Source organism: Pseudochaenichthys georgianus, chromosome 5 (genome assembly GCF_902827115.2).
Source record: "Pseudochaenichthys georgianus chromosome 5, fPseGeo1.2, whole genome shotgun sequence".
NCBI lineage: Eukaryota > Metazoa > Chordata > Actinopteri > Perciformes > Channichthyidae > Pseudochaenichthys > Pseudochaenichthys georgianus.
The window spans coordinates 2,976,116-2,996,611 of NC_047507.1; the positions used below are offsets into that span (position 1 = coordinate 2,976,116).

The 20,496-nt window shown below is 40.8% G+C and overlaps 2 protein-coding genes across 2 annotated transcripts in view; both read left to right on the forward strand.

Moving 5' to 3' along the window:
* cdk18 (cyclin dependent kinase 18) overlaps window positions 1-7,981 on the forward strand; it is a 74,529-nt gene extending 66,548 nt beyond the window's left edge. Inside the window, exons 12-16 of the mRNA XM_034082873.2 lie at window positions 57-162; window positions 1,872-1,914; window positions 2,003-2,093; window positions 2,622-2,699; window positions 4,174-7,981. Coding sequence (XP_033938764.1) covers window positions 57-162; window positions 1,872-1,914; window positions 2,003-2,093; window positions 2,622-2,699; window positions 4,174-4,208 — 353 coding nt within the window. The 3' untranslated portion in view covers window positions 4,209-7,981. The remainder of the gene's footprint in view (window positions 1-56; window positions 163-1,871; window positions 1,915-2,002; window positions 2,094-2,621; window positions 2,700-4,173) is intronic.
* A 2,513-nt stretch (window positions 7,982-10,494) lies between these two features.
* The window catches only part of mfsd4aa (major facilitator superfamily domain containing 4Aa), a 30,523-nt gene continuing 20,521 nt past the window's right edge, over window positions 10,495-20,496 (forward strand). The window contains exons 1-3 of the mRNA XM_071203043.1: window positions 10,495-10,813; window positions 18,224-18,422; window positions 19,122-19,376. Coding sequence (XP_071059144.1) covers window positions 10,581-10,813; window positions 18,224-18,422; window positions 19,122-19,376 — 687 coding nt within the window. The 5' untranslated portion in view covers window positions 10,495-10,580. The remainder of the gene's footprint in view (window positions 10,814-18,223; window positions 18,423-19,121; window positions 19,377-20,496) is intronic.

Below are 20,496 nucleotides of genomic sequence, written 5' to 3' on the forward strand. Positions count from 1 at the left end.
AGTAATATGTGATGTAAGCATGCAACCTTACATGTCTTTGTTTCCTTGTCTTTCAGGCACTCCAACCGAAGAGACGTGGCCTGGTATCAGTAGTAATGAGGAGTTTAGGTCTTACCTGTTTCCTCAATACAGACCTCAAGCTCTCATCAACCATGTGCCCAGGTAACAATACCTCGGGGACAATTTAAAAGACTCTACAATGTCTACAGTCATGCTTGCAGCTTTAGGAGCTTTTAGAACGCTAACAGATGCTAACTAGGCTAACTGCACACTGCCCCTTTTGTTATAAACTGAGTAATCAAATGGTTAATCTGATGTCAACAAGGAAAGGTATAGAGTGGTGCACGGATGACTTGTTTTGTTTGCCGATCCGGAAGTTAGCACAAGGGCTCACTCGTCAAAAAGCGAATGGGATTTTCCGATTGGATCTGGTAGCTGCTTGCAGAAGATAAGCTCTGTGGTAAACACTTTTGTTCAGCGGGATTGTCTCCACACATTATGAACAGTATGTGATTTTCAAAGCGGAAATGCAATCGCCAGAAGTGAAAAGCTAACGTTATGATATAAGCATCTTCTCATTACAGACACATGCACTTCCTAACATTCGGTCTATATGCTGTCAAATGTATTATCTCTTGGATTTACACACGGCATCTATTGCACGTCTGTCCGTCCTGGGAGAGGGATCCCTCCTCTGCTGCTCTCCCTGAGGGTTCTCCCATGTTCCCTTTGAACTGTGGGGTTTCTCTGGAAGTTTTTCCTTGTACGATGTGAGGGTCTAAGGACAGAGGCTCTAAGGACAGAGGGTCTAAGGACAGAGGGTCTAAGGACACAGGGTCTAAGGACAGAGGGTCTAAGGACAGAGGGTCTGAGGACAGAGGGTCTAAGGACACAGGGTCTAAGGACAGAGGGTCTAAGGACAGAGGGTCTAAGGACAGAGGGTCTGAGGACAGAGGGTCTGAGGACAGAGGGTCTAAGGACAGAGGGTCTGAGGACAGAGGGTCTAAGGACAGAGGGTCTGAGGACAGAGGGTCTAAGGACACAGGGTCTAAGGACAGAGGGTCTGAGGACAGAGGGTCTAAGGACAGAGGGTCTGAGGACAGAGGGTCTGAGGACAGAGGGTCTGAGGACAGAGGGTCTAAGGACACAGGGTCTAAGGATAGAGCGTCTGAGGACAGAGGGTCTAAGGACAGAGGGTCTGAGGACAGAGGGTCTAAGGACACAGGGTCTAAGGACAGAGGGTCTGAGGACAGAGGGTCTAAGGACAGAGGGTCTGAGGACAGAGGGTCTGAGGACAGAGGGTCTGAGGACAGAGGGTCTAAGGACAGAGGGTGTCGTTTTTCTCATACTGATATTCTGAACAATCTGTGCGGTTGTATTTGCTGTAAAGTCTCTACTGTTGGCTATTTTTATTTTATGTACAGCACTTTGGCGCCACCAAACATCGTTTATAAATGTGCTATATAAATACAACTTATTTGATTTGAAGCCAACTACAAGATGGTTGTGCATCACTGACGCTAAGCTAGCGGTCGCTAATGTTCAGCTTGATGAAGCCAAGCAGTCTCATTCAGCCCCTTGTTATCATCCGCCTTTTTTAAGACAAAAAGAAGCTTAAAAAAGTGGGGTATTTACGCCTTTTATGTCGTAGAAAAAAGAAAACATCCACCCTTTATAAGAAAATTGTATTCGAAAAAGCAAGTTATCCGTCCATCTTTTAGCTCACTAATAAAATATATTATTACTTTGAAAAATATAGACCTTTTGGGGGAAACACAAACAATCGAAGCTAGTGTGGAGGTGCGTTCCTAATCAGCATGGAGTTGTCCCTTAACAGTCATGCAGACTGATTTGATCTGTCTCTCCATCAGGTTGGACACGGAAGGGATCGACATGCTGACTGCTCTGCTGCTGGTAGGAGACAAAGGGAAAGGACGGACTCACCTGCATGTGAGAAGAAGTGGACCGTGATTAACGTGCTGCTTTTATTCTGTGATTGCAGTACGACAACAGGAGCAGAGTCTCCGCTGAAGCCTCTCTACGATACCCCTACTTCGCCAGTCTGGGAAATAATATACATAATTTGGCAGACAGTAAGCAGACACACACACACACACACACACACACACACACACACACACACTTTGAGTGGTGTGGTTGTGAACATACAGTATGACTCAACTTCTTCTGAAAGGGCCACTTTGCCTTCTTAGCGGTGGCCTTTCCAAAAGTGCACATGAACGGCACTTCGCTAACAAAGAATACACTTCAGAAAGTACATGACAAAACACATTGTTAGTTGTAAGAGCTTTGGGTTTAAATTCATTGAAGTGCTAACCAGAATTATTATATAAGTGTGTACCATGACCAACTCGCATGTGGCTAACATATCTGCCTTTTCTGGTTTTTGTCAATGTCTTTTATTATTACCACATAACCCTGTTAGCTAAACTCTTATATCACTTTGAAACCTTGCATTTGGCCAAAGTATCTGCCTTATTTAGTTGTTTGTCTGTCTTTTATAATACGCATATAGCCTGTTAGCTCAACTCTACGTCAATGTTGTCAACCGACCTAATTTCCATGCTTCGAAGTCATCCTCTGTCCCTTTTTGTGTCTAGCTGCTTCAGTGTTTTCCCTCAAAGAGCTCCAGCTCCAGAAGGACCCAGGCCACCGCAGCTCAGTGTTTCAGCCTTTAGGTGAGATGCTGCTCAAACTCTATTTATCACCAGAAGTTAGTATCTCTATAGCAGGGGTGTCAAACGCAAGGCCCGGGGGCCAAATCCGGCCCGCGACTTCATTTTCTGCGGCCCCACAAGAGCTCTGAAAGAATATAATATCGTTTATTATACGGTTACATGCCGATTTACAGAAGCACGTTGCCCATAAACTACATGTCCCACAATGCATCTCAAATATGATTTTTTTTTTTTTCAGAATGTTCCTTTTTTCTCTTCAGAATTTCACCTTTTTTTACATTTTCAATCTTTCCCCAGAATTTGGCTTAAAAAATAATAGTTTTGTGAGATTCTCACTGAAGAGACTTCCAATGATTTCCCCCAGACTTCTGCTTTCAGACGTAGTTAATTATGAAGTTATTATCTGATAATGTTCCAATGCAGAGGCAATAATGTCATATCATACATATGTTTATATTAAATATTTACATGTACATATATATACTCTTAAAGTTACAACCGGCCCTTTGAGTGCAACCAAAATGCTGATGTGGCCCGTGATGAATTTGAGATTGACCCCCCTGCTCTAAAGGAAAGCCCCTCATTCGATCCGGAGAAGCTAGACTTACTAAGTTGACTGTGTCCTTCTCGTCTGTATACCTATGCACATTGTGTATATATATATAAGTCCATTTTAATATAACACAAAGGCTTTGAGTCTCACTGATATTTATTGCATGATAACACGGTACGTTTCCAGATCGTCTGCTATGAAACATATTAAACTAACCTATGTGTTACCCCTGACAACAACATCTCAACTCATGTAGTGATTGCTGACTTTGCTAATTAGCAGAGCTCTGCAATGTTTGCTATTACACAAATAAAAATACCACAAGTCTGATAAGAACTGTAAAGACAATTTAAGTGAACAATCTTCGGACGTGTAATTAGCTAAAGTTTTGTTGTTTATTGTTATCAGACAATGATACTACAGATTATTCAATTATTATTTAAATATTTCGTTTAGTTATTGCCTTCATTTGTATAGTACTGTATCATGTCTGTATCATCTTTTGTTTCATTTGTATTTTCTTTGGTTTTACACGCTCGGAAAAAATAAATAATCTAAACTAAACTAACTAAGTGAACAAGGACTAATTCAGTACAGATTACTGTCATACATGTATCTATTTATATACTCTAATAAGGTCTTAATGTACTTAACATGTCCTTCTATGACTTGACTTCCCCCTGGTATTGAACTTTATGGCCTAACTCATAATGCTTAATTTATCTAAAGTTTACATTATTTAATCTTTTTTTTATTGTTTGCAACTCGTCGGATTACAAGTGTAGAGATTACATGAAGTACAGCATTTGGATCTAGATATGAGTCATTGCAACCAAACTGTATCATATATTTCAATCTAGCTAACAGTGAATAATCATCATTGTTTCAAAGAGGGTTCAATCTCATTTTGTCTCTCTTTAGGTCGAGGAAAGAACCGAAGACAGAGCATCTTCTAGACGTCACAGAGGAGATCGGAGACGCTCAAAAGAGAGACGTCGCCGATTCCTACGACAGCACAAAGGCCATCAAAGCTCAGCTCGTTCACAAGCATGCTCACCTGCGTGCACACACCTACATGTACACACAGACTCATGTGCACTCACTTATTTCCAGGGAAGTTCACCACGGAGACTCACACATGGTTTCTGGAAATACACTTGTGGAATGACTGAGCAGGGATACTCATACAGAACATATTTGCACACATTTGCATACATTTGCACAATCGACGACACTGAACATGCTCCCATTACTTATGTTCAAACAGATGTATAATTATTCTGCTGACACACATATGCATTATAGCTCCTGATTCTGACCATTAGGCCCCTAAGATACAAGCTGCTCGGTTGTAGTGTACGCAAACTTGAATAGTTTCCATTTAGAGCACACCCAGGGCATTAGCCATTTAAGGTAGCTATCGCACATCTGGAACCTCTATACGCTTGCAGGTGCAGACATTAAGCTTGTAGAGGTCCGTTCAGTGAAACAACTTGTTGAAAACATTTGCTAAATGTTTGTCTGACTAACATTAAGGCTTGTCTCTAGTAAAATGTAGCTTAAAGATTCACCTTCACCTCTGAACTGCAAACAATTATCTTGCAGCTCGAAATATTAATGCTAAGATCATAAATTCCCCAAATGCACCTCTTACAAACCTCCACACACGATGACCAGAAACCAACGAGAGGGTTTCTATAGCGACTAAAGCCTGCTAACAGGAACTAGCTAAATAACGAGTAAAGACTTTGAACATTTAAACCATTTATGTATTTGTTAGCTATAGATAAGCTAACAGGCTAATTGAGCAGCCAAAAGCTATCATGAGGTTGCTAGCATCTAACATTTCACAAAGGCTCAACTAAATACAGTAGCTAACACATAAAATATAGATTTCATCATTGTGTTTCTGACCTACAAGTAGAGAAAACATATTGAATCTAAAAATAACCGCTTATTAAAAGCCCAAAGTGCCCTCAGGTTGCTAAAATACCCAAAATGCTAACAGTGGCTAAGGCCTTTCGTGCTAAAGTTACAAGACAAGAGTTTGATGAATTAAACAATGTATGTATGCGTGAGCTATACATAATCTTATAGGCTAATTAAGCAATGGTTAAACCGGTCAAATTAACAAAGTACGCTAGCTAAAACATGATGTATGGCGCTAATAATAGTTAGCTACCGGGAGAAGCAAGCTAGCTAAGAAGCTGCGATGATTTAAACAACTTAAACGATGTACGTGTTATTAAATGGTTGGACACCTGTCAGAAGAGTTCCAAATATGGCAGCTATGGATGTGAGTCTTGAAGTGTTCATTCCCAAGCAGTCAGAACACTGAAGTAGTAGCAACACACTGTTCATTTAAAGTCATTGTACTCATGTGAAGCAAACATTGAACCAGCCAAAAGATTCTCCATCACGAAACTCCAATGTAAAATGGATTAATGTCAACAGATTTGTTTCAGTGCTAAGAGCTGACTTACACTCCAGTTTTTGAAGTTGCCTTAGTAAAATGTGCATGATATTTCAGCTTGTGAAGAATCCTTTCTTTTAATCTAGTGTAGCCGATGTGTTAGGCAATTTTTTCTTTGTTGTGTGTGTGTGAACAACGCACCATGAGTGTGTGTATTTCTTAGTCTCCTATTTGCACAAACCAGAAGTGTCCTCTGAAGCTTACTCCTTTCCTATGTGTCCTCCTATTCACGGTTCCTAAATATGACCACATATTGTACCGACGTCCTTAAGCTCTGATATTCTTACCTACGAATACTTTCTGGTAGCAAATAGGACTCACCGCTATCCCTTATTGTTTGCACAGCAATTGCCAGGGAGCAGCGTCTATATATAGAACATATGGTGTGACTAAGAAAAACTAGAGAATGTGCTGAAGCGAAACCATCAAATCTTCCTTATATAATGTTCTTTACATGGGACTTAGCCCAGGGGTTATGCATACAGGAGGGATCTGTGGACACACATGAATAAGGGTTTGCGGCTAATCTGCCCTCTCCTTAATCTGCCCTCTCCATCTGCTGCAGGTCGAAGAGAATCCCCGTCATACAAGTCATATGAAATAGTAGACATTAAGCCTTTCATCTGAAGGCTCACTCAGTTCTGATTGACATGCGGGTATTCAGGCCGAGGTATGGTTAAAACCAAACAGTGCTGTTGTCTAATCGCCTCTGAAGGCAACAGCTATCATCGATGTTCCTTAAATGAATATCCGCAGCAATTTAATCATCTCTAGATCTAATGATGAAGTCACCCTCCTACGGCTTAAGGCTTACTGGTGTTATACTCTTTCCAACCTACGCCCTAAAGACAGTTGTCCTGTTTTCTTTAGAGATTGCTGTGTCCGTATTAGCTGAACAGATTTCTAACATTCTAACCATATCCATTTCCCTCATTAATTGGCCATTTGAACCGTGAAGATAGCCCCCGATTGCCCAAATGTTATTTTATATCAAGAACGTAGCACCCTGGGACACGTAATAACCGTTCTGATTGGGTTAACAAAGTACAGTCTTTCCTCTTGAAAGCTTGGGAGACGTTCAAACTGTGTCTATTCGTGCTGTATGGGACATACGTGCTTCTCACGACTTTTACGGGAATTGTTGAATGCTGCCTTTTAAGTCCCAACGTTAAAAAGGTAAAGATCATCCAGTAAGGACTTGTTTGAGGTCGTCCGTACAGTACATGGAATGCCCCAGTGTCCATACATACTGTAGAACTGACGACTCTCACATGACTATTCTCGCAGACTGGGCTCTGGTTTCAGACAGAGGGTGAAAAGAGGTGCTGCAGCATGAGAAAAATAAAGAGCTTTTTGAACATTAAAGCCACAATAGAGACACAAAATATGAACCTGAAAGTTAGAATGATATGCACTCCTAACATGTCACTGAGAACTGAGAAAAGCTTTTTGGATAAAAGGCAAAACGTCTTCAAGAAATCTACTGCAAGTCTACAGTTACGTTTGATTTATAAAGACAACTTCTATATGATTACGATGGACTTTTATTAATCGCTCGTGGGGAAATTGTTTCTCTGCATTTGACCCATCCTAGTGTTGGGAGCAGCGTGGGGAACGGTGCCTTGCTCAGGGACACCTCGGTAGCACTTGGTCTTACCGGGACTTGAACTGGTGACCTTCCAGTTGCCAAGCCAAGCCCCTATCGACATGATTAGGACCTATGAGGCTAGGATTGTTTACTAAGAGAAAAGAGACCACAAAGGTAGAAGTAAAGGTGTCGTTGAAGTGAGTACGCTGAATGAAGGTTCACCGTCATGTGTCAGAAAGAGCAAGTTAAAAGCAATGAGTAGAGAAACTTCGGAGGGATGTATGTCTGTTGTGTTGCTCTTCCAACCGCTCCCTTCCTCCCCTCAGTGGCAGAAGTATTACTGTGCATTTAGTCGTGGTAAATGAAGCTATTTTAAATACTGTAATGAAAAAGAAATAATATATATGTATTTTAACAGATGTTTTCATCTTTCTCAGTGAGTTTTATGCCGTTTAAAAATAGAAAGCTGTATTTAAAGTATAATAAAGAAAAAAACCTGCAGATGTCTAAATGTTTTATAAAAGATAAGTTTAGATTTTGTATGAGATGTGATATTTTGTGGGATTTGTCTGTTATGAGAAATTGAATGTACTGTGACTGCCAAAAGGCATAACATTGATTGAGTAATTGATTGATTCATGAATAAATAAACTATGGAAACTCTGGCACACACTCGCCTTTTTTCAACTGTTTACGAGGTTATTTTTACAATATGATGTTCTTCTTTGAGGAGGTAGTATCAGGGTAAATGTACAATAACATAGATGAACAGAAGATGGTGCTATCGCTCTAATACTTGCACTGGAACATTGCATAACAGCAGTTATAACATCATGAGTCAAATCTGACCTTCTGTGGACTGTGACAGTGCTGAGTGTTTTATTAAATTATGATTTACTGATAAAAATACCATAAAATGGAAATGCTTCCAATTAAGAAACGTATTCTAGTAACTGTACTTTCCACCACGGCCTGTCAAAGCCCCACCGATACATTTCCCACTGGTTTTCTTCGCTTGCCTTTGCATTATGAAGTACATTAAATCAACTATGTAGTAGACAACTGGTTCAGTGGTGGATATATAAACGCAGGGTTAAGATTTGCTTGTGCTTAAGTCATTTCTTCTAGTAAAGTGTTTAATTGCTATATCCAAGGGCGTCACTTTGTATTAAAAACTGTGGGGGTTTTAAACGGTCTTCAACATGACAATTTAGCAAATGTATTCGGCATACTGGTATGGGAAGCAGGTTCAAACCCCACTGCAGTCAGCATGTCGTTGTGTCCCCGAGACTCTTCACCCCAAATTGCTCCGGTGGGGATTGCCCACAGTTTGTAAGTCGCTTTGGATAAAAGCGTCTAACATGTAATGTAATGTATGACATAGATAATTATAAATTGGTCTGGAAAAACTGTGTATCCAAAAAGCAGGCGATAACACTGCAACAATGAGAACATATTGTTGTTCACACAAATATATTCATCCATATGCATAGTCACTTTTTTTTTAGAAAATTTGTTTCTTCATTTCAATATTTGCTTTCCCGTTTTGAAGAACAAAAACCTTCTCACAGCGTTCTTAATATTAATTTGACATTTTTATCTTTCGGTACTGTTAATCAACAACCATAACAATTAATAATGAATGAATTTCTCCATAGGATTTTGGAAAATAGCTCGAAATAAGGTTTCAAATTTAAGAGACGGATCACGTTTTGTTTTACGACGTTAAATCCATCAGCAGTGGAGCACTGGTGATTTCTGAAGAGTTGACGTGTCTGAAAAACGATGGTTGTTACCAAGTGGCTGAATAGGACTACATAAATTGTCGAGGACTTTGTACGTCATTACGCCGAACACGTAAACACTCCCGCTAAGTTTGTTTACCCTGCTCTGCTTGAAAGCAAGTACCTGCCTCCTGCAAAGTGTTCAAACAAACGCTTCAACTTGTACAATTTTGAATCTGTATATTTGAATATCGATCTTAAGTTGGCATGACGTTAAAGTCATGCGACCCTGCTGTACTCGGCTGTAGTTCGTTTATAGAGAGGCGAAGTCCCGCCCATCTTCCGCCCCATGGGACCTTATTTCGGAAAAATTATGTATTGAAGTCAATGGAGAGAAAGATTATCTGTCAATCCCGTTTGAATTGTGCCACGAATTACACATATGATGTTTGTCAATCTTAAAAAATCATTTCCATGTCCAAAAAGTCACAGTTTGTCGTAAAACTGTTTTAAATATGAAATTGAAAGACTACAAATCCCAGAGTTGCGTAAGTGATGTCATTAACGTTAAACATTACACTCGTGCACCGAAACCTTGTAAAGCCGGTCCCGCATGCTGGCTCTTACAGAACCGACTAACTCCCCTTTTCCATATGTACAGCTCTCAACATGCCCAGACGTGATTTTCACTTATTTTAATACTTTTCGCCTCATTCTGAAAGAAAGAGGTGAACTGTGCTAACGTGACGGCCATCTTGGTATTGGTGACGTGTGCGAGACCAGAGATGTAGTTCATTGAGCGTTTCACACAAAAAAAAGTGTTACTTCACAGTTTTACGACACATTTTAAATGTTTTGACTTGCAAAATTATCTTTTAAATTGACAGACATCATATGTGTAATTCGTGGCACAATTCAAACGGGACCGAAAGATAACGTTTCTCTCTCCATTGACTTCAATACATAATTTTTCCGAAATAAGGTCCCATCAGTCCCACCGGAAGGGGAGGGACTTCGCCTCTCTATGGCATAACGTTAGCCTTTTGCTTCTGGCGATTAGATTAATGATTCGAAAATTATAAAAGTAGGGTAGACATGTGGATATTATCCGGCTGAACAAAAAGTGCATTTATCAAACAGGTTCGTTTTCCACAGACCTTATTTCAAGCTATTTTGCAAAATCCTATGGAGAAATGGACTCCCTAGACGAGAGAACCGGTAGTGGTAAAATACTAACTCACTTCCGGGTTTTAGGACTCATCACTGCGCCACTCAATAATAAATAAAAACAACAATTACAGTAGCTCCAACTTCATCACTGGATCTGTAAGCATTCACCCAGTGGGCGGTACATTGGTTTATCAGCCAATCAGCGCCTCGTCCGTCCGTCAGCTAAGTGGCACTAAACTGGGAAAGTGCCCGGATTGGTCAGACTGTGTTTACTTTTTCCTCCGGTATTGAGTGGAGGTCTGTCTGACAGAGCTGCTCACACTGAGGCAGATTCATGAGAAGCTCCGTAGAGATCCGGAGGTGAAGCTCCGACATGAAGCTGCTGGACGAGCGGATCTGGGCGCTGTTTAAGTGCCACTGGAAATACACGCTCACCTACTGGAGTGTTTTCTTCAGCTTCGGGCTGTGCATCGCCTTCCTGGGCCCCACGGTGCTGGACCTCCGCTGTCAGACCCACTCCAGCCTGCAGCAGATCACCTGGGTCTTCTTCTCCCAGCAGTTCTTCCTGCTGGTGGGCAGCAGCCTGGGGGGGCTCTTCAAGAAAACGTGAGTGAGCTGAAGTCCTGAAGAGATGGCAAAAGTTTACTCAAGTTAAGTCAAAGTAAAGAACTATGGGCTTCGAAATGTACTTAAGTATCAACTAGGCTACCCATAACTAGCAGCTGCTTTAAAGAGTACCTGACCTCCCTTTATATTAATAGAACAATAATGTCATTGTTAGCTAATGAATGTTTCCATGCTGAACAACGGCAACATGACAACGTTTCCATTGGTCCCTCTTCTTTAGAGAAGACCAGGAAATTATGGATACACGGATCGTGTTCCAACCAATAGGCACGCAATGACTCTAAAGAATAATGATCACGCACCAACACACATTCAGACTAAAGGAACCAGCTGTTTGGGAAATGAGAGAAGTAGAAAGTACAAGTATTTGAGTTCAACGTGTAAGAAGTAGAAAGTACAGGTATTTGTGTTCAACATGTAAGAAGTAGAAAGTACAGGTATTTGAGTTCAACATGTGAGAAGTAGAAAGTACAGGTATTTGTGTTCAACATGTAAGAAGTAGAAAGTACAGGTATTTGAGTTCAACATGTAAGAAGTAGAAAGTACAGGTATTTGAGTTCAACATGTAAGAAGTAGAAAGTACAGGTATTTGTGTTCAACATGTAAGAAGTAGAAAGTACAGGTATTTGAGTTCAACATGTAAGAAGTAGAAAGTACAGGTATTTGGGTTCAACATATGAGAAGTAGAAAGTACAGGTATTTGAGTTCAACATGTAAGAAGTAGAAAGTACAGGTATTTGAGTTCAACATGTGAGAAGTAGAAAGTACAGGTATTTGAGTTCAACATGTAAGAAGTAGAAAGTACAACATCTGAGTCCTACTGGAGCAGAAGGGGGACTTCAATGTTGGTTCGTTGATGAAATGTAAAATAATGTTATATTCCCATAATATTCAGAGTCACAGTAAGACTAATGAGTCTGTAGTAGATACTGTGTAGTCGCCATATGTTTTCAGTCTAACAACGTCCCTACATTTGTATTATTACACACACAAAAAAGTTATAAGAAGGTTGAATAAATACATTTAGCTTGCAGTGGTCTGGCGGCGTGATGCTTTTAGGCCTACTTTAAAGTTGGTGTATTGATCAAGTTTGAAGAAACGTTTATAGTGTCCATATTAAGACTCGTGTCGACCAATGGGTTGGAATCTAAAACCATTTGTTTAGATTAGAAAGATAGTGTTCTGAATTTGACTTGCAAATATGTAACATTCAAATGACAGACGGCTGTTCAGGGTGTTTCCTCAGCAGTGTGAAAGTAGATCCTTTTTGAGGACATGTTATTTACTTAAACATTGTATAACATTGATCTATTTCAGGTTCAGCGTGCCGTGTACTGGCTCTGTCATTGTGCTCTGCTCGTTATGTCCAACATGATATTGTTGTGCCGTATATCCCAGGCTCTGGGGAAATCTCCCTGCAAACCAAACATTACCCAGGACAAGGTTAAAAGCAGAGTGGAAAGTTGGCAGGGAAGGAGAAGAATGCAAGGTGAAGATAATGTGGAGGTGTGATAAGTAAAAGATAAGGGAGAAACTGCCATGAAGGTGATTTTACTGCAGCAACAATACGCTGGAACTTCATGTTTTAATATCATTATAATTTAGGAGTGAAACGCTTTTAAAGAGTCCTCTCCTGCTGATGTTCAGGTGTACATCAGTATGTAGTGTCTCTACTTTAAAGAGTCCTCTCCTGCTGATGTTCAGGTGTATGTCAGTATGTAGTGTCTCTACTTTAAAGAGTCCTCTCCTGCTGATGTTCAGGTGTATGTCAGTATGTAGTGTCTCTACTTTAAAGAGTCCTCTCCTGCTGATCATCAGGTGTATATCAGTATGTAGTGTCTCTACTTTAAAGAGTCCTCTCCTGCTGATGTTCAGGTGTATATCAGTATGTAGTGTCTTTACTTTAAAGAGTCCTCTCCTGCTGATGTTCAGGTGTATATCAGTATGTAGTGTCTCTACTTTAAAGAGTCCTCTCCTGCTGATGTTCAGGTGTATATCAGTATGTAGTGTCTCTACTTTAAAGAGTCCTCTCCTGCTGATCATCAGGTGTATATCAGTATGTAGTGTCTCTACTTTAAAGAGTCCTCTCCTGCTGATGTTCAGGTGTATATCAGTATGTAGTGTCTCTACTTTAAAGAGTCCTCTCCTGCTGATGTTCAGGTGTATATCAGTATGTAGTGTCTCTACTTTAAAGAGTCCTCTCCTGCTGATGTTCAGGTGTATATCAGTATGTAGTGTCTCTACTTTAAAGAGTCCTCTCCTGCTGATCATCAGGTGTATATCCGTTTGTAGTGTCTCTACTTTAAAGAGTCCTCTCCTACTGATGTTCAGGTGTACATCAGTATGTAGTGTCTCTACTTTAAAGAGTCCTCTCCTGCTGATGTTCAGGTGTGTATCAGTATGTAGTGTCTCTACTTTAAAGAGTCCTCTCCTGCTGATGTTCAGGTGTACATCAGTATGTAGTGTCTCTACTTTAAAGAATCCTCTCCTACTGATGTTCAGGTGTACATCAGTATGTAGTGTTTCTACTTTAAAGAGTCCTCTCCTGCTGATGTTCAGGTGTATATCAGTATGTAGTGTCTCTACTTTAAAGAGTCCTCTCCTGCTGATGTTCAGGTGTATGTCAGTATGTAGTGTCTCTACTTTAAAGAGTCCTCTCCTGCTGATGTTCAGGTGTATATCAGTATGTAGTGTCTCTACTTTAAAGAGTCCTCTCCTGCTGATGTTCAGGTGTATATCAGTATGTAGTGTCTCTACTTTAAAGAGTCCTCTCCTGCTGATCATCAGGTGTATATCAGTATGTAGTGTCTCTACTTTAAAGAGTCCTCTCCTGCTGATGTTCAGGTGTATATCAGTATGTAGTGTCTTTACTTTAAAGAGTCCTCTCCTGCTGATGTTCAGGTGTATATCAGTATGTAGTGTCTCTACTTTAAAGAGTCCTCTCCTGCTGATGTTCAGGTGTATATCAGTATGTAGTGTCTCTACTTTAAAGAGTCCTCTCCTGCTGATCATCAGGTGTATATCAGTATGTAGTGTCTCTACTTTAAAGAGTCCTCTCCTGCTGATGTTCAGGTGTATATCAGTATGTAGTGTCTCTACTTTAAAGAGTCCTCTCCTGCTGATGTTCAGGTGTATATCAGTATGTAGTGTCTCTACTTTAAAGAGTCCTCTCCTGCTGATGTTCAGGTGTATATCAGTATGTAGTGTCTCTACTTTAAAGAGTCCTCTCCTGCTGATCATCAGGTGTATATCAGTTTGTAGTGTCTCTACTTTAAAGAGTCCTCTCCTGCTGATGTTCAGGTATATATCATTATGTAGTGTCTCTACTTTAAAGAGTCCTCTCCTGCTGATGTTCAGGTGTATATCAGTATGTAGTGTCTCTACTTTAAAGAGTCCTCTCCTGCTGATGTTCAGGTGTATATCAGTATGTAGTGTCTCTACTTTAAAGAGTCCTCTCCTGCTGATCATCAGGTGTATATCAGTATGTAGTGTCTCTACTTTAAAGAGTCCTCTCCTGCTGATGTTCAGGTGTATATCAGTATGTAGTGTCTTTACTTTAAAGAGTCCTCTCCTGCTGATGTTCAGGTGTATATCAGTATGTAGTGTCTCTACTTTAAAGAGTCCTCTCCTGCTGATGTTCAGGTGTATATCAGTATGTAGTGTCTCTACTTTAAAGAGTCCTCTCCTGCTGATCATCAGGTGTATATCAGTATGTAGTGTCTCTACTTTAAAGAGTCCTCTCCTGCTGATGTTCAGGTGTATATCAGTATGTAGTGTCTCTACTTTAAAGAGTCCTCTCCTGCTGATGTTCAGGTGTATATCAGTATGTAGTGTCTCTACTTTAAAGAGTCCTCTCCTGCTGATGTTCAGGTGTATATCAGTATGTAGTGTCTCTACTTTAAAGAGTCCTCTCCTGCTGATCATCAGGTGTATATCAGTTTGTAGTGTCTCTACTTTAAAGAGTCCTCTCCTGCTGATGTTCAGGTATATATCATTATGTAGTGTCTCTACTTTAAAGAGTCCTCTCCTGCTGATGTTCAGGTGTATATCAGTATGTAGTGTCTCTACTTTAAAGAGTCCTCTCCTGCTGATGTTCAGGTGTATATCAGTATGTAGTGTCTCTACTTTAAAGAGTCCTCTCCTGCTGATCATCAGGTGTATATCAGTATGTAGTGTCTCTACTTTAAAGAGTCCTCTCCTGCTGATGTTCAGGTGTATATCAGTATGTAGTGTCTCTACTTTAAAGAGTCATTTCTTGCTGATGTTCAGGTGTATATCAGTATGTAGTGTCTCTACTTTAAAGAGTCCTCTCCTGCTGATGTTCAGGTGTATATCAGTGTGTAGTGTCTCTACTTTAAAGAGTCCTCTCCTGCTGATGTTCAGGTGTATATCAGTATGTAGTGTCTCTACTTTAAAGAGTCCTCTCCTGCTGATGTTCAGGTGTATATCAGTATGTAGTGTCTCTACTTTAAAGAGTCATTCTCTTGCTGATGTTCAGGTGTATATCAGTATGTAGTGTCTCTACTTTAAAGAGTCCTCTCTTGCTGATGTTCAGGTGTATATCAGTATGTAGTGTCTCTACTTTAAAGAGTCCTCTCCTGCTGATGTTCAGGTGTATATCAGTATGTAGTGTCTCTACTTTAAAGAGTCCTCTCCTGCTGATGTTCAGGTGTATATCAGTATGTAGTGTCTCTACTTTAAAGAGTCCTCTCCTGCTGATGTTCAGGTGTATATCAGTATGTAGTGTCTCTACTTTAAAGAGTCCTTCTCTGCTGATGTTCAGGTGTATATCAGTATGTAGTGTCTCTACTTTAAAGAGTCCTCTCCTGCTGATGTTCAGGTGTATATCAGTATGTAGTGTCTCTACTTTAAAGAGTCCTCTCCTGCTGATGTTCAGGTGTATATCAGTATGTAGTGTCTCTACTTTAAAGAGTCCTCTCCTGCTGATGTTCAGGTGTATATCAGTATGTAGTGTCTCTACTTTAAAGAGTCCTCTCCTGCTGATGTTCAGGTGTATATCAGTATGTAGTGTCTCTACTTTAAAGAGTCCTCTCCTGCTGATGTTCAGGTGTATATCAGTATGTAGTGTCTCTACTTTAAAGAGTCCTCTCCTGCTGATGTTCAGGTGTATATCAGTATGTGGTGTCTCTACTTTAAAGAGTCCTCTCCTGCTGATGTTCAGGTGTATATCAGTATGTAGTGTCTCTACTTTAAAGAGTCCTCTCCTGCTGATGTTCAGGTGTATATCAGTATGTAGTGTCTCTACTTTAAAGAGTCCTCTCCTGCTGATGTTCAGGTGTATATCAGTATGTAGTGTCTCTACTTTAAAGAGTCCTCTCCTGCTGAACATCAGGTGTATATCAGTATGTAGTGTCTCTACTTTAAAGAGTCCTCTCCTGCTGATGTTCAGGTGTATATCAGTATGTAGTGTCTCTACTTTAAAGAGTCCTCTCCTGCTGATGTTCAGGTGTATATCAGTATGTAGTGTCTCTACTTTAAAGAGTCCTCTCCTGCTGATGTTCAGGTGTATATCAGTATGTAGTGTCTCTACTTTAAAGAGTCCTCTCCTGCTGATCATCAGGTGTATATCAGTTTGTAGTGTCTCTACTTTAAAGAGTCCTCTCCTGCTGATGTTCAGGTATATATCATTATGTAGTGTCTCTACTTTAAAGAGTCCTCTCCTGCTGATGTTCAGGTGTATATCAGTATGTAGTGTCTCTACTTTAAAGAGTCCTCTCCTGCTGATGTTCAGGTGTATATCAGTATGTAGTGTCTCTACTTTAAAGAGTCCTCTCCTGCTGATCATCAGGTGTATATCAGTATGTAGTGTCTCTACTTTAAAGAGTCCTCTCCTGCTGATGTTCAGGTGTATATCAGTATGTAGTGTCTCTACTTTAAAGAGTCATTTCTTGCTGATGTTCAGGTGTATATCAGTATGTAGTGTCTCTACTTTAAAGAGTCCTCTCCTGCTGATGTTCAGGTGTATATCAGTGTGTAGTGTCTCTACTTTAAAGAGTCCTCTCCTGCTGATGTTCAGGTGTATATCAGTATGTAGTGTCTCTACTTTAAAGAGTCCTCTCCTGCTGATGTTCAGGTGTATATCAGTATGTAGTGTCTCTACTTTAAAGAGTCATTTCTTGCTGATGTTCAGGTGTATATCAGTATGTAGTGTCTCTACTTTAAAGAGTCCTCTCTTGCTGATGTTCAGGTGTATATCAGTATGTAGTGTCTCTACTTTAAAGAGTCCTCTCCTGCTGATGTTCAGGTGTATATCAGTATGTAGTGTCTCTACTTTAAAGAGTCCTCTCCTGCTGATGTTCAGGTGTATATCAGTATGTAGTGTCTCTACTTTAAAGAGTCCTCTCCTGCTGATGTTCAGGTGTATATCAGTATGTAGTGTCTCTACTTTAAAGAGTCCTTTCTTGCTGATGTTCAGGTGTATATCAGTATGTAGTGTCTCTACTTTAAAGAGTCCTCTCCTGCTGATGTTCAGGTGTATATCAGTATGTAGTGTCTCTACTTTAAAGAGTCCTCTCCTGCTGATGTTCAGGTGTATATCAGTATGTAGTGTCTCTACTTTAAAGAGTCCTCTCCTGCTGATGTTCAGGTGTATATCAGTATGTAGTGTCTCTACTTTAAAGAGTCCTCTCCTGCTGATGTTCAGGTGTATATCAGTATGTAGTGTCTCTACTTTAAAGAGTCCTCTCCTGCTGATGTTCAGGTGTATATCAGTATGTGGTGTCTCTACTTTAAAGAGTCCTCTCCTGCTGATGTTCAGGTGTATATCAGTATGTAGTGTCTCTACTTTAAAGAGTCCTCTCCTGCTGATGTTCAGGTGTATATCAGTATGTAGTGTCTCTACTTTAAAGAGTCCTCTCCTGCTGATGTTCAGGTGTATATCAGTATGTAGTGTCTCTACATGTCTCCATGCTTTAATGTTCAAAAAGCTCTTTATTTTTCCATACTGCCTGTGCTGCAGCACCTCTTTTCACCCTCTGTCTGAAACCAGAGCCCAGTCTGCTCTGATTGGTTAGCTGGCCGGCTCTGTTGTGATTGGTGAACCGCTTCAGAGATGTCCCGCCCCTTAGCCTGTCACGTACAATGTGTTGGAGCGTTAGCCAATAGAAGCGTGAGTGTTACGTAGTGATGTCACTATGTTCCAGATGTAAACTAGTCCGATGGAGCCCTGGGGAGCAACGGATTACATGTAATTGGATTATGTTATCAGATTACATTTTAAAATGGCGTTTACTAGCAGGATTAAAATGTTAGAATACATTTGAAAAGAAAGACAAATACATTATGGGAAGACTGCATTTTATTTTTGGTTTTCGTTTGGGCTACATTCCTTCTTCTGAATTTGAAATATATTTAAAATGTCCCCCTCAGACTCCTGTCCTCCCTGTGGACGCTCTTCTCCTGCTCGCTCATCATCTCTCTCGTGTTCTCCATCATCCCGCTCTGTAACCATGTGTCGCTGCTGTCTGTCGCCATGGCGATCGCTGGTCTAGCCATGGGGGTGATCGACACCATCTCCAACCTCCAGCTGGTGAAGCTCTACCAGAGGGACTCGGCCACCTTCCTGCAGGTCAGGAGGGGGGGGGGGAGAGAGAGAGGGAGGGGGGGGGGGGGGGGGGGGGGGAGAGAGGGGGGGGGGGAACAGCTGTGAGTGTTTGATTAAAAAATGTTTTCCGTTCGATTTACTGGGGGTCCAGGAACGTTTTTAAGCTTCTTCTTCCCCTTGCCCCTTTTGAACATGACGGAAACTATTTGAGAATTATTTTTTTAATACCCTGCACGTTTATTTGTATTTTGCTTCTCTTTGTTATAATTATTATAGTTTGTTTTGTTTCTAAGATGTTCAATCAAAAAATATACTAATGCAAAAAACTGTACCTGTTTAAAAATGTAATCAGTAACCTAATCTGAGTATCATAATATAAAAGTAATGTAATCTGATTACCTTATGTCAGTCACATCTGTAAACAGCGCGAAAGCATTAGAGGCTATACAGCGAGCTTCTGGCCTGGTTATATCCTTCATTCAAAATAAGATTGCACCTTGACCTTTGGGGAGATGATGAGGAGAGGACTCGTGGACAACTTAGTTAACGAAGACGAAATGTTGTGTTGAGAATGTGTTGATTATTAATTGTTACGCTAACTTTTTTTATTTTTGTGAAGATGACTAAAAAATGTAATGAAAAATCTATTGCCAAAATAATAAAGCAGGTTTTCTCGGACCGAATGCTAATGAACCTGACACCATAACCCACGTCCCGCCCCAGGCCCTGCATTTCTTCATAGGCGTGGGAGCGCTGGTCAGTCCGCTGGTGGCTGATCCTTTCCTGTCAGACGACTCGTGTGTCCTGGGTTCAAACTGGACCCTGAACTCATCATCTGCCTCGGACCTGGGGCACCTCCGCAACAGCCTGGTGGGGCAGGGGGGCGCGATCGCAAACATCTCCCAGTATCCTCTGCACACCGAGGGGGCGGTCATCACCAGGGTGTCCTACGCCTTCTGGATCATCGCTCTGATCAATGTGAGTAATGTCAGCATTACGCCTTTCGTATTGTTGGAATAATATCTCTCGTCCCCGGCTTCAGCTTCAGCCTCAGGATCCACGTGTCTGTGGTCCTCTCCGAAGGGAAGGAGTCATCACATACAGAGCATCCACTAGTTCCTGAGCAGTGTCCTTCACATGCTGATGTCCAAGAGAGGGAGTCACACAGTCACAAGATGGAGGAATAGAAAGCAGTCTTCAATGTTTACTTCAGATTAGCTCCACGTCAGAAATGAGCATGCTTGATGTCTCTCTCCATAGAGGCTGAGTCATCATGTTCATCACCTTTGTTATCATGTTGGAAGAGGACATTCAGTATTTCCCAACACGTATGATTGATGATCAGAATCAGAATACTTTATTAGTCCCACGGAGGGACATGTGTGGCAGCAGAGAAGAGACAAAGACAGGTCCATGTTACCTAAAGACACAGAAACAGTGACGCTGGTATAAATGATCTGTCTGCGGGCTTTAAGGTCCATCGCTCGTGACATAAAGTCAGGAGTCTCTTTTTTAATCTAAGCGATGCTAATTCTGTCTCTGGTCAGAATGTATTTCCAGCCTCAAATGTTCTTATGTTTGCTGAGATATTCAAAACCAACGCAAACGGCCAATCCTAAACGCACGATGCGAGCATGGCTTAAAAACAGAGTACACATTTCAAAGCTTTTCGTGTCTCCCTTCGTCCTTTTGGTATTGCATTAAAACATGTCTGTGAAGGTGGTTGGGGATACACATGGACTTAAAGGCCAAAACAACAACAACAACAACTCAGCAACATTAATTATTTTTTAGTTATATCATATAATTCAGGTGATAATTCATGTTTTCATGAGTTTATATTCAGCTTTAGCTTCTCTTCAAAGAATGATCTCTTTGTTTTCAGTTTGTTTCTTCTATTGGCATTTCTTCAGATGGTTGTAATCGTCCATATTGCCTTTTAGATGAAGAGTTAAAGGGGCCCTATTCTGCTAATGTTCAGGTTCACATCTGGATGTAGTGTCTCCACTGGGACGTGTCTCCACTGGGACGTGTCTCCATGTTTTCATGTTCAAACAGCTCTGAATGCGTCTCACACTGCCTGCGCTGCAGCTCAAAG